This window comes from Vespa crabro, chromosome 9 (assembly GCF_910589235.1).
Source record: "Vespa crabro chromosome 9, iyVesCrab1.2, whole genome shotgun sequence".
Classification (NCBI taxonomy): Eukaryota; Metazoa; Arthropoda; class Insecta; order Hymenoptera; family Vespidae; genus Vespa; species Vespa crabro.
The window spans coordinates 8,673,296-8,687,468 of NC_060963.1; the positions used below are offsets into that span (position 1 = coordinate 8,673,296).

The following is a 14,173-nucleotide window of genomic DNA, read 5'->3' on the forward strand; positions in this document are numbered from 1 at the left end:
TAAATTATCAAAACTTACTAAGATTTTGAATGGTGAATATGTTGAAGAATCACAAGAGATTCCAGCATATCATTAATACAAATTTAAATATATCTTTATGATGTCATGTGATATAGAACATTCTTTTCCAGCATATAAATTAATTTTATCCGACAACATTCAAGAGGCATCAATTCATAACGAATAATGTAGAAAAATACTGTAGTATATTATAATTATATTAGTTATTTAAATATTTAGAAAAATATTAAATAAAAAACACATTATAAAAAATACTGCACGTACATCGTGGAAACGATTGACGTGAAAATAAATATTTACTCAAACAATTTGATATAAGATATATATTGATAAAAAGATATACATAAATAATGTGAAAATCAATAATAGATAATGTACAATTTTTATATCTCATGTAGACGATTATCTATAATTAATTGAGATGTATACTATATATATATATATATATATATATGTATATATATATATATATATATACTATATATTAGCTATGTCGATATAAAGTATCGATGACAGTTATATGTCATTGATAAGATTTTAGCCACACCTAACCGAACAAATAGATATAGTAAGAATTAAAAAAATATTATGGCTGTGAGAGCTGGTTTATTATATTGTATATGACAGGTCATTTCCAAGGTTAAAGTATTGCATGTGCACATATCATAACTGAGAAAATAAAAGAAGACCGATATTATCTCTTTAATCACGCGTTTATAAAAGATTTCTATTTGGATAATTTTGATTGTAGGCAATTTTCATAGCATTTTAGAAAGGCTATGAAAGTGTGAAGACTTTGGATTTTTAGGCACCATACAGTTAGTTGAAAATGAAGCACTACACGTGACATGCGAGAATCCGGATTCGAATTCCAGTCCATTCAGAATATTAATTATTTCGTACGCTCAATATTCGTTTTTTTAATAACATTCCTTTGCTGTACGATCTCCCCCTTTTATCATGTGCACATAAAGCATTTCTCTCTGAACGGCCCCAATATTCGTTCTTTCATCACAAATTTAACACATTCATACGGTGCCGTTTTGTGTAACTTTTCATTTGCTATTGTGAGTAAAAGATATATTATAAAATATTTCATTATATCATCATTGATAATTAACTTTTATAGAATAGTTATCATAAAGTGATATTTACCCATAAGATGATTTTTACCCATGATACATACGGCTTAGCAAATTTTGACTTATTAATACAGAAAAAAAAATTATTTAAGCAAACAAGGGAACATGCATCAGTGTTTAAACATATTTTTCTCTGTTACATTTAGTCTGATATTTTATAAATTTGCTTACAATGAAATGTAAAATATCTTATAATATGCTATACAATTGTAATGACAAAATTGGCGCAAATATATGTTTGCGAAAGGAAGTCAATACGAGAACAGAAGTATAAATACAAAATGAAAAAATTTAATAAGTTACATCAATGATAAAATATTGCAATTGTACGTGCTTTTTGTATCTTACTAAAATTCCTTTTATATAATAATAAATGTAATAAATAAAATTATAATGCCATTAAATCACGATAATTCAAATTGTATCTATTTTATTTTTATAGATGAAAAGTACTTAATGGAACAAACAGTAAAGATTAAAAGAACTGAAATAACAAAGTTTAATGTTTAAGAAATATATACCGGATAAATCATTCAAAACTCGAAGCGAGGCTATCACGATTACTTTTGATAGAAGAAAACTTCTATAAAAGATATATTTGATTCGAAATAGTTATATCGAAATAGTTATTCAGATTCAGATAAATTCAAAACACTAAATTTTTCTTCTTGTGGTCATTTTGAATATCAAATATATTTTCCTAAATTTCACAAATACTGCAAGACTTTACTTATTAAGAGCACTTTTCATCTCCTTAAAGATTAAAATAAGCCAAAAAAGTGGCAATTTAATCAGAAGTATTAGAAGCTAATGTCCAATAATCTCTAATGATTTCTGTATACAACAATCTATCTATTTATTCAATGTGTAATATAATATCATATGAATAAACAATAACTACAGCTTAGTGTCATCTAATGGTGAAAATGCTAATTGTTTACTACCCCATAAAATATTTTACATAGCTCGCCTCCCATAAAAATTACAATTTTTAAGATTTTAACAAATCTGTTCTATTCTGATTGATATTCTGAAAAAAGCTTCGATGTACTAAATTTCTTGGTGTGAATGTCAGCTGGCATATCTGTTATTGAAAGATAGTCAAAACTGATTTCTTTTCTATGAATAATCACAGATAAAATGATATTTTACAGCAATGTGTTTTGTTCTGTTATGGTGAACTGAATGTTTTGTCATTTACATTACGCTTTAATTATTGTTATATATAGTAGAAGTATCTATTTTTCCAATAACTTTCATTAGAAAATTTTTTAAGTATATTGTTTCTTTTGTACCCTCAGATAAAGCCATATATTCTGCCTCCAAGCTAGACATAGCTACAAATCTTTGTTTCTTTGCGAAACAGTTTATAGTACTACCAACATATCTGGAAATTATAGACCTATTTCACATGTGGTAAACAAATCCGGATCTCAATTCGTATAATTTTTAATCATAGGTACCTGTGTATTTCTATTACATGTTTTCACGTGTATTTAAATATATGTGTATAACCACTGAACAGTTAAACGTGAGGTTTCATCATACATCTAAATTAGAGAACTCTTCGATTATACATATAAAATCATGTACGCATATGTATATATACATATATGTATATACTCATATATACATATATGAATATAAATATATATAATATAAATATATATGAAATACATATAATGCAAAGCTAGAAACAAGTTCCGTGATACAAAACAAAGGCAAGCGGACACTCTTCTTTGTCGCTCACCATCAAGGGTTGCTATATGGTTTTGTTGATTATGTGACCACTATTCTGGGTAATATGCATGCTTATCTTTACAATTGTGTTGAATCTATCAGAAATAATCAATCAGACCCGCATTTTTTCTAAGAGACTTCTTTCCAGATCTGCACACTTTCATAAGTTTCCGTATTCCTGTAGCAATTCTTTTATTTTCAACCATGCTATCTATGTACTTAAATACCTATGTATATGTATATATAGATCTTTAATTGCTTAATACACATTTCATATGCCACGTGATACGTACATTTTAATACACATCCAAAACCGCTACCTCTATCAAAATGTCTACGCTAGCATCTCAATCAGCATCTAAGTATTGATCTATAAAGATAACAAAATATTTTAATTCTCCAATCGACATTTTAATGTCCGACAATTGCTTTCCACAGTAATAACATTTAGATTACAGATCAACGGACTTTCCTCGAGTCAATCTTTTTCGCTTTTCCCTTCAGTATTACTCTTTAGATGTTTAGAAATTAACATCAATTCGAAATTTTTGTCCGTAGTTCGTCGTTGTCTCATTTAATATTTCTCTAGTAACTTTATCCTGAGCTTCTCCACCATCGATAATTCTTCTTGAGATTTAACGGTTACTCTAAGGGATTCATAAGATTGCAGTATAATCGATAATAAGAGAATGACTACCATATTTTGCAGATCTTTACGTCAATAACTTTTAGTTTGTTTAATGTATCAGAAAATCTCAATATATGATCTTGCCTAGTGTTACCAGATTGAGGAGAAAAGGGAAAAAATCAGCTAGTAGTAGGAAAGTAGTAATAAGCATTATAACTTAAGTAGTAATAATAATTAACTATTAAAGTCATATTTGTAAATAATAGCCTCTTCATTAACTGTCAATGTTTCATTCTTATTCCTTACGTAATAGTTTTTCATTAATTTTCGTATAAACTTTTCATATATCATAATTTTTTTTGAAAGTGATGGAAATTTGACACACTTTTTAAACTTGCTACCTTTCCTGGAAAAAATGTCACACAAAAGAAAAAATGATAAATTCAAATTCTTTTTAAGTACTACCGTTTCTGATATAAAACATTCTAGGATGTATCCATTTTTACGCACTGAATTACAATTTTACTCTTACTTACTGTTCACAAATGATCTCATAACCTTTTAGGAATTAATGTTCAATAATATCTATAATTTCAATATTTAACATTCTATTTATTCAATGCGTAATACGACATCACGACAGCACGAAGACCGCACAATAGATGCACGAATGGACGACGACTATAATCTAACGTAATTTATATAATAAATAGCATTGAAAATGCTAATTTTTTATTAGCATTTAACAGTTTCCGATAAAATGTTAATATTGTAAAGAAACATTAAGGTATCAGGAATAGATGCGCACTAACAGAGGATCTACTGACGCTTCAGTAGCGTCACATAGATCAGTCATACAGCAATCAGGCCATCAATATATACACTTAGCAAAAGCTATCAATGCGAACAATCATAGTGATGAAGCAATCAACGGGAACGCATCATACTAAAAAATAAAAGAATAGTAGGAAAGGCAAATATAGCCGCTGAAAAAAGTTATACTCTTTTTCTTGTTCGGTATACGATAAAAAAATGGTCGTGTTTATAAAATACTCTTATCATATAAATGAAGAGAATTGAAATAGCAAAATTTTAATGTTCGAAAAGTACATATTGGGCGATTCATTTAAAACTCGAAGCATAGTCATCACGGTTACTTTTGATGATAGAAATAAAAAAAAATATGTTTAAATCAAAATGGCCGATATATTTCTTATTGTAATCATTCAGAATAAAAGTATAGTTTCCCGAATTTCTTTTAATACTTCGTCTTTTTATGGTATTATTTATTAAGAACGTTTTGTATCTCCTTATAGACTAAAGTTAAAAAACAACAAATAGCATTTTACTTAGGAGGAAATTTTCTATATATCCATAAAATTTTATGACTTTTTGAATGTACAAATTCTTCCCTTGTTAGCGATTATTCTTACAATTTCTTCAAGTGATGTAGTTACTCTTTTTAGAACTGTATTAGTACATATTTTATGTTTATAAGAATATTTCTGTTTGTTATAGTCTTTTATTATTTCATATAGTTTTACATTAATTTCTCAATACAAAGATATCTGTATTGTTTCCATGATAAAACTTAACATATACATACAAAACATCAAATATATAATCAGTACAAGGCATTGTTTAATTCTCTGTCAAGACACTGGACATCAGAAGTAAGTCTAGATGTTTTTCCATGTTGATAAAGAGATTCTAAATTGTTAAATATACAAATTATACATAATAGCATCAGTATCTTTTATAAGTATCCTTATTATCATGAAAGATCAATTTTACTAATTCTCAAAACGTACCATAAAAGGCACTTTGATGTATAAGTCATTATTAAAATTAATATTATAAAGCGACTTGAGTTTCAATATTTGCATATAACTATCAATCATCTACGCGTGTATATATATATATATATGTACACATATATATACATATACATATATATATATACATATACATATATATATGTATATACATATATATACACAAACACACATATATATATATATATATATATAGATTTTCTATTTTATACAAACTTTAAGTCATTTATGTATGCAATAGCATATAGTTACACGCACTCTCTTTCACGCACAAAGTCATATATAAAATTTGTACACACTCATAACGTATGTATTATGGCAATATTATATGTAAAATTAATGACTATTTTAATGTAATTGAATATTAAATTAATTATATGTTTTAACTTATTATGAAATAAACTAATATAATGTTAAGGCAGGTTCGAATATTGCATAATAATATTCTTCTATATATAAATGCTAACAAAATAATATTATGAACACTTGTAATTCATCGCCATGTCATGGAATTTAAACAATTTTATTTTCCAGCATATGTCGGATTTTTGAAAGTAGATGTTGCTTGTTTATAAATAGGATTTTCACCCTGTAAAGAACAAAACGAAATAAATTATATCAGTTTCATTATATAAATATATTATTGTATATAAATTATATATATATAATTAATGTATATAAACAATGTATATATAATTTCTTAATTTGTATTAATTTGTATTATTTAATTACAAGTACTTACTGTATCCCATTTGGCCAGCATTCTTTCTTTTTCAAATCTTGCAAATTCTCTTCTATCATGTATCGTTGTTAATAATTTCCATAATAACAATAAAGCTAAACCTATTAGAACTATTGCAGCTATAACTCCTAATACTATTCCAAGCATATTCACTCGAGGTGGACATTCTCTCTCTGCCTGTGCACGTACTTTCAAACAATTCGTTTCATTATAATAATAAACGAAATTATACTTGCAGTCATCTTCATCTGTTCCATAACACATAACTTCATCATTATCAACATCACCTATAACATTTTCTACAGCCTCGGGTACAAATTCTCTGCAATTTTTAGCACATTCTTCTGGATTGCTATAATTTCCAGTTCCATACATTTGACATTGTACACAACTTTTAAGTTCCTCACATCTACTTGGACATGTTGGGCATTTGTTACAATATTTACCAGAGTATCTTGTGTTACCTTCTTCATGACAAATACATTCACCACAAATACAATCACCCTTAACAAGTAGAGATAATATAATAAGATAAGAATATTAAATTCAAAGATGATTAAGTTTTGTTGGAATAAAATAATTCATTTTACTTACATGTCCTGAACAAAGTATACCATTATTAGTTCCTGGTGCTATGCAGGAATCATTTGAAGATCTACAACTACAAGATGGTCCAGACCAACCAGCATTACAAACACACTGTCCACATTCACAAGTTCCATGATTTGAACAAAGAAATCCTTGATCACGATCGCACGAGAAATTATCACACTCGCAAAAACGACCTGATATTATCTATAAATAAAAAAAATAGAAAATTTGTATTACATATTTAAATAGTTTCTTAAGGTATATTTACTCCTATAATGTTGGTTATTGTATCTTTTTTTACTTACTTCTTCAGGATTCTCTCTTTCTTCACATTCACATTGACCACACGCACAAGTACCTCTTCCTGAACAATCTACTAGAGACGTATTATCTGGTCTACAAGATTGAAAATGCTTATCAAATCCACTCATTTCTTGATGTGGACTACATTCACAACGTTTTCCAAAGAATCCATCATAACAATCACAGACTCCACAATTCAATGTACCAACACCATTACATTCAGGAGATTTTGGTTCATACATAGGACCATCTCGTTCACATTCACAATCACATAACATTTCTAAATTAATTGTTAATGTTTCATTGATACCAACCTATCAACATTTATAATGTTGTACTTATGCATATTATATATATGTACATTAAACTATCACAATTTACTTATTATTGAATTTTGTGTAGTACTTACTGGATAAATATCAAATTTCTGTTTCCATTCAGACCGGTTAGTGGGGCAACTAGTGACTTCAATTTCAGCAATAAATTCTACTTTTGTACCAACTTTCAATCCATCACACTTTGAAGTTTCGATAGCTGGTCCTGAGCCTAAACAACTTGAAAAATATTTTACTTTCACAGCACTACTAGCAGTATCTTTCATTTCTACTGAACTAGAAATAGCATTATATTGTTCCCGAATCAATTCCACAACATTACTCGAATCATCTGATAGTTTTCCTGCAAATGATCCCTCTACGTGTTTCGTTAACTTTTTATATACATTGATTTGTTCTTCAGTAACTGCCCATATAATGTTAATAGCATTTTGTTTAACTTTTAAATTAATTTGCGATATGCTTGGATAATCTTGAAGTGAAGAATGAGTGTAAAGACCATTATAATCTAGATGGCACATTCCATCATTTGGTTTCACAATGCCACCTAATTTGCCATCACCAGCATAATGAAACCCAGCATCTGTTGAAAATACCAACAGTCTACGAGCTTTTTCTCGCCAACCAATTTGATTTCTACAAACAATAGCTTGCATAATTGCATCAAATCCTCCTTCAGGAGCATCTAAATTACCCGAAACAGAGGCATTTCTAACTAAACCCTGCAAATGAAAAACATAATCAATTATGTATTACAAGCTTTAGCTTGAGGTTGAAAATTCTAACTAAATCTTTTTTCTTACAGCAAAATGTCTTGTATCTTGTGAAAGTCTCATGATGTTTTTGTATCCATATGGTGCTGCACATCCATCACATGGCTCTACAAGGCTAAAATTCAAAGAAAAAGCAAATGCATATAATGCTTATCTTTAACTATCACCATAGCTTATGTAACATTCTATTTATATCTAAAGGAAACTCACAATTTTGGCATTGTGTTTACATAGGGCATTACTACTTTATCAACGAAACTACCAAAACCCAAACGGAAATTGCTTGTAATTTTACTCATACTTTCTACGAGTAACTGACCTAAGTCAGATAACTTTTTCTTATCATCTTCCATCGATTTACTTAAATCCATAAGATAATATAGATCAACTGGATAATCTTCAGCTTGAGAATATGCAAATGACATCCTATAGGCCTCATCTAAAATTATTATTACTTAACTGTAGATACACTGTATATTCAATAATACAATAGAATAAAAAATAGTAATTATATCTTACTTATTCTAAGTTTTAAATTCACTTCTTGGGGCCACATTTGCACAGCATCTTGTCTTTTACTACTACTACTACTACCACTACTCGAGCTTTCCTGATGAAAATGTGTAGAACTTGTGCTAGAATAATTTGTAGAAGAAGTGTGTTCGAAAGAATCATGACTTTCTATGCCAGCATTACTACCGACTGAATAACCTCCTTTGGTTAAATTACGATGTCTCACCATACTAAAAACATTGTCCGGATTCCATGTATATTTCTCTGGACATGTTACAAGTATTTTAGTGTTAATGTTAGGAAGGAAACATCTCTTTTCAGAAAATCTCTGAAAAAGTATATTGCATTACAATCTAATTTTTAATATTGATTTAAATATCTATATTTATATTACTTACAGGAGCTGCACACCAAGCACAATGTGGGGTCTGTATACATTCATGACATGTTTGTTTACTGATACAAGGATTCATTCCTGTCAGTCTTTCTGAAGGTGTATAATTTGCTGTGACTATTAAAGTCAATATCGCTATTACTATTGCTATGATCCATCTTAAATTTCCAAACATTCCTATAAGTGATATAAATTATTTAAAAAGAACAATAAAATAATTGATAAGACTTAAAACTTCTAAGAGTTAAACACTTTTACAAAAATTATTAACATTAATATACATTAATATATTTATATAATATACTTTGTCATATAAAGGAAAAAATAAAATACAAAATAAAAACACAAGTAAAAATAATAAAAACAATCAAGTTTGACACACTTTTCATTACAAAATGTTTAAACTTAGCCATGACCAATTTTAATTTAAATAAACTGACTTGTTACTTCTGAGAAGCATAAGTTCTATTATTAACCCATTGAGTCAGTGTCTCCTGTATGACTCAGTATAAGTTCTCTGTAATTGGTTTGGTCAAAATATGATAAAATATTTTATGAGATATATGATACTTTATAATATATATATATTAGATAATTAACATTTTTTTTGATATAATAAGATGTCATAAAAAAAAAATCATTTCTCTTATAAATAATAGAAAATTGAACTTTCTTAAATATAAATAAAGAAAAATGGATTTTTAAATAGAATAAATTATTTAAATTAAATAAGGATTCTTCTAATCATTAAGCATGAGATAAAATATAAGAATAATAAATCTGCACTGGAAAAAACAAAAGAAAAATTACTTTTACCAGCATAAAAGAGAAATAAAAGGAAGAAGGGAGATATTCCGTATATTCCTATACGTCGAATTCGATAACATTGATTTATAATCTTTCTACTTGTAGTTATAATTTCCTGTGTAAATATAAGACGTGTCTGTTTCTTGACAATTTTGTTATTCACTTTTTATTCTTATATCGAGATATCGTCGGTTTATAATAGTTATGGTTTAAAATAAAATCGTTTAAAGAACTATAACAAGTTGTCAAACTATCATTTATATAAAAGAAAATAAAATTTACTGTTCAGTGCTTACTTAATAGATGTTGTTTTCAATCTAGTTCTAAAACATCACAAAATAAAAAGATACTTTCTTGCAATTTAGATTACCATAAATGGTAACCTATGAAAAGATACAGATACACTACGTACTACTCCCAGCCCACATCGAACTAATGTAAGCACAAGTATAACCAATACAACTGCTCGCGAATAGTCGACTCCACTCGATTCTTACTTGCACCTCACTATTGCTCACCTTTTTTCTATATAACTTTGGATACTGCTGATTTTCCATGCGCATGCGTATTACGTCTTATAGATTACGATGTCGAATCTTTACCATAAGATAATGGCGAAAAAATCTTAAGCTAGAATTCACATTTCAAAAATACATATAAATTTTTCGAGAAAATTATATTATCTGTATACCTAACTATTTTTTAATATTAACATAGTAATTTATTAAATATAAAATTATTTAATACAATTAGTAATCATCTTTCATTTAAAATTAGCCTAAATTTAAAAACTATGAATATCTTAATGAATGTATTAATGCATCTGTTAAATATTCATTTATTACGCATTATAAATTTCCTTTTAAAATTAATATATATAAATATATATATATTTGAACATCATATTTTTAGTAGATTTTGAAGTGTTACAACTATTTGAATCGCCGCTTCTTTTTGATAACCTATTTGAAACCCAAAAATCACTATAATCTATAAATGACAAATCGTTAATCTGTTAATAAGGTTAATTGATTTTGGTTTTGCCTTTTACTTTTATTCTAATAAATGATTCTACATAAATAGTAATATATTCGAAAAAGAAACGAGAAAAAAAGGGGTGTTATGTTATTGATACATGATTGGATGGGACATTAGAGTCATATACAGTAGTTATATACTACTTTTGTCAAGTTTTCAGTCTCTACAATTTTGAACTCTTCGTTATGGGGAAAAATCTAGAAGAGTTTATTCAGTAATATAAGATATCGAAATCTATATGGATTTATTATACTCATGCTACGTTCATTAAATCTATATATATTATCACTTTTACAGTTACTAACATTCAATACGATTTTATCCAATTTTATCCTCTGAGCGTCTTTGAGTATCTTGTCAATATTTTAGAATGAGTACATACCAACATGTGTTTATTTCGAAGAAATATGTCTAAATATATCTTCAATAAATACTAATAATTTCTCTTCTTTATCGAAATAAATATGTAATCGTTATGATTAAAATTAAATTGAATTAAATTAATAATTAATTAAACACTTGAGGTAATATTTTAAAAATAATTGTGTACACAAGATTTATGAAGAAAAGGATACGATGTCAGGATTGTACGAACAAATCAAACTTTTATACAATCAGTCGTTATATTCCAATGTTATTTCTCTTGTAAGTTGGAATCATAATTTGTTATTTATGTAAGAATATATTTTATATTCATATAAAGTTCTGTATAAATTCGTTTATTTCTTTAATATAATTGTTTTTTATCTTTAATTTAATATAAATTATTTTTTCTTATTTATATTAACTATTTTTCTTTTATTATAATTATTAAAGTATTATATGATAAAAATGAATAAAACTAATATATGAATTTGTATATAATATATTTCACATGAAACAGATATTCGCCATTTTATGATTTTCTTTTCTAGGCAAATCTGGTTTTATCTCTTAGTGAACATAATTCTGAACTTTTGCCAGTGCACGGGAAGTTTCATGTTTACGTGTATTACGCAGATGCCCACTTTTATTTAGGAAAATATAGAAAAGCAGAAGCATTATACAAAAAAGCATTACAATTTCGGAAGTGCCTTTTGAAGTCTAAATGTGCTAACAAACCATTACAAGATGGTCAAAAAGATTTACCATCGGATATAGACATAAAATTTCAAATTCACTTATGTTTAATCAAGTTAAAAAATTCACAGGAAGCGCTTCAAGTTCTTCAAAGTATTCCTGGTAAACAAAGAACTGCCAAGGTATAATTATATTATTTACAAGTCTTTATAAATTTTTAATTTATATTAGTTTTGTTGATCAATTATAGTTTTTCTTTTGTTTTGCAGATTAATATGGCATTAGCAAAAATGTTTCATGAACAAGGAATGGAACGATCTGCTATTACCACGTATAAAGAAGTATTAAGAGAATGTCCTTTAGCCTTGGAAGCTGCTGAAGGACTATTATCTTTGGGAATAAAAGGAATAGAAGTTAATTCTCTTATAGTTGGATGTGCAGCAAATTTATCTAATTTAGATTGGTTAAATACTTGGATTAAAGCACATGCTCAAATTCATAATAGAGAATATACTCATGCTGTTGTGACACTGAGATCCTTAGATACTATTAATTTACTAAGAGACAATTTTAATTTATTAACAACTATGGGTGAATGTTATTATTATGCAGGTGACGATAAAAATGCTCTATTATGTTTACGAAGAGCTAGGCTTATTGAACCAGATGTAATGACAGGGTAAGATAAAGAGAATGTCTTTATATAATGTAAATAATATCATTAAACCATTATGTATTTTACATTTTTGTATTTTGCAGTGTTGACATTTATGCTGCTGTTTTATATAAAACACATCACATAAAAGAGTTAGAAAGGCTGATTTCTGTGATAACTACAAATAGTGAAAATATAGGTGAAATATATGTAGCCATGGCTTATTCTTTATATGCATCAAAAAAATATAATAGAGCTAACACATTAACAGCGCAAGCATTAAATTTAAATCCAAATGATATTGAAGCAACAATTTTAAGAGGAAATATTCTTATTGAACAAAAAAAATATCAAGATGCATTATTTTTCTTTAGACATGCTGTACAATTAAAACCATATCGTTATGAACCACACAAAGGCTTGATTGATTGTCTAGTCGGTATGCATAGATTAAGAGAAGCCTTAAATATTGCAAGTGGTTCTTGTAAACAACTTGGTCATACTCCTAGAGTATTGACAGTGAGTATTAAAATATGCATTTTATGTTGTACTTGAAAATTCTGTTATAGATTTTTAGTTTCTTAAAATATAATAATGAAAAGCTTATATAAAGACAAAAGCTGATTTGTAATACAAAGATTATGTTTATAGCTATATGCTTCTGTACTAATGAAAGATCCTGTATCAGTTGGAAAAGCTAAAAATCTTTTGGAAAAAGCATTATCGCAAGATGAAGTTTATTTACCAACTGTATACTTGTTAGCTGAAATATATGAACAAGAAATGAACTTAGAAGCTGCAATCGAATTACTTGAAAGACAAGTTGAAATACAACCTACTTGTAAGCTGCATCAAATGTTAGGTGATCTCTGGGCAAGGGTACATAATGAAGAGAAAGCTTTAGATCAATATGCTATTGCTTTAAAGTGAGTATTTTAATAAAATTAATAATTTAAATTGAAAAAAGTAGTGTATTATAAGCTAATTAGGAAATAATATAATATAAAGTTTTTATTTATTTTAAATCACATGACATCACATGACATATTAAAATAAGATTAACTATTGTTTAATTACGACAGTTTGGATCCAAGTAATAGAAGAGCATTGGAAGGAATGCATAGACTTGATAACACTTCAAGTAAATTAGATTCAACATATTATATGACTGTAGGAGAAGAACAAGCAGATACGACTTATGATGTTGGAGATGGTTTACCAGATACCGATATTGATGAAGCACCTGATGAAAGTGAAACTGAAGCTGTTTGGTCTGATATGGATCTTGAGGCTAATAGCCAATAGTAACAGTACAATTAAACCGTGCTAAATAGTCAAATTTCTATGTATAATAATTATGTAAAACACTATAGATCTATTAATACTTTTAAATAATGAGAATTTTCATCATATAATATTCTATACTATTCCGTATTTATTATAGAACAAATTAAAATTAAGAAATAGATTTTTTTTTTAAATTAGATTCTCTATCTATTTGGAAATGTTATTTAGATGATACCTTGTATTTAGAAAACAGTATAATTAAATTTATTAACAATTACTAAATATAACTTCGCAATCTATAATACGAAAT

General features: G+C 27.4%; 2 protein-coding genes and 1 long non-coding RNA gene across 12 annotated transcripts; 1 reads left to right on the plus strand and 2 right to left on the minus strand.

The window, feature by feature from the left end:
- Nucleotides 1-518: 518 nt before the first annotated feature.
- Nucleotides 519-4,642, minus strand: LOC124426893. 8 transcript variants are annotated; one of them, XR_006942826.1, is made up of 3 exons: nucleotides 4,068-4,642; nucleotides 1,177-3,937; nucleotides 519-1,083 (listed from the first exon to the last, which is right to left on the minus strand). It is a non-coding gene; the product is annotated as an uncharacterized LOC124426893 (long non-coding RNA). The 8 variants fall into 8 exon arrangements; XR_006942831.1 differs by lacking the exon at nucleotides 519-1,083 and having other exon boundaries at nucleotides 1,997-3,550; nucleotides 3,686-3,937; XR_006942833.1 differs by lacking the exon at nucleotides 519-1,083 and having other exon boundaries at nucleotides 1,997-3,273; nucleotides 3,372-3,937.
- Nucleotides 4,643-5,033: 391 nt separating this feature from the next.
- Nucleotides 5,034-10,350, minus strand: LOC124426814 (integrin beta-PS). 3 transcript variants are annotated; one of them, XM_046968952.1, is made up of 10 exons: nucleotides 10,121-10,350; nucleotides 9,022-9,194; nucleotides 8,630-8,951; nucleotides 8,321-8,549; nucleotides 8,141-8,225; nucleotides 7,412-8,059; nucleotides 7,005-7,316; nucleotides 6,703-6,903; nucleotides 6,109-6,612; nucleotides 5,034-5,955 (listed from the first exon to the last, which is right to left on the minus strand). In XM_046968952.1, exons 2-10 carry the CDS (start codon nucleotides 9,190-9,192, stop codon nucleotides 5,890-5,892), a joined length of 2,538 nt encoding a protein of 845 aa, XP_046824908.1. In that variant the 5' UTR covers nucleotides 9,193-9,194; nucleotides 10,121-10,350; the 3' UTR covers nucleotides 5,034-5,889. The 3 variants fall into 3 exon arrangements, with proteins under 3 accessions (XP_046824908.1, XP_046824909.1, XP_046824907.1); XM_046968953.1 differs by lacking the exon at nucleotides 10,121-10,350 and adding an exon at nucleotides 9,834-10,099; XM_046968951.1 differs by lacking the exon at nucleotides 10,121-10,350 and adding an exon at nucleotides 9,400-9,598.
- A 593-nt stretch (nucleotides 10,351-10,943) lies between these two features.
- Nucleotides 10,944-14,140, plus strand: LOC124426447 (anaphase-promoting complex subunit 7). The gene is made up of 6 exons (XM_046968139.1): nucleotides 10,944-11,507; nucleotides 11,777-12,103; nucleotides 12,191-12,600; nucleotides 12,681-13,095; nucleotides 13,228-13,502; nucleotides 13,659-14,140. The coding sequence occupies exons 1-6, from the start codon at nucleotides 11,439-11,441 to the stop codon at nucleotides 13,879-13,881; spliced, it is 1,719 nt and encodes a 572-aa protein (XP_046824095.1). The 5' UTR covers nucleotides 10,944-11,438; the 3' UTR covers nucleotides 13,882-14,140.
- The last annotated feature ends 33 nt before the right edge of the window (nucleotides 14,141-14,173 follow it).

What these genes read in the sequence shown, in the direction of transcription:
- LOC124426447 (XM_046968139.1), top strand. Translation starts at nt 11,439, where the DNA reads ATGTCAGGATTGTACGAACAAATCAAACTTTTATACAATCAGTCGTTA. An exon ending in ATTCCAATGTTATTTCTCTT is followed by an intron (nt 11,508 to 11,776) that starts GTAAGTTGGAAT and finishes TTTCTTTTCTAG; the next exon opens with GCAAATCTGGTTTTATCTCT. An exon ending in CAATATGCTATTGCTTTAAA is followed by an intron (nt 13,503 to 13,658) that starts GTGAGTATTTTA and finishes TAATTACGACAG; the next exon opens with TTTGGATCCAAGTAATAGAA.
- LOC124426814 (XM_046968951.1), bottom strand. Translation starts at nt 9,430, where the DNA reads ATGGCTAAGTTTAAACATTTTGTAATGAAAA. An exon ending in TAAACATTTTGTAATGAAAA is followed by an intron (nt 9,195 to 9,399) that starts GTGTGTCAAACT and finishes TATCACTTATAG; the next exon opens with GAATGTTTGGAAATTTAAGA. An exon ending in AAGATACAAGACATTTTGCT is followed by an intron (nt 8,060 to 8,140) that starts GTAAGAAAAAAG and finishes TTTCATTTGCAG; the next exon opens with GGTTTAGTTAGAAATGCCTC.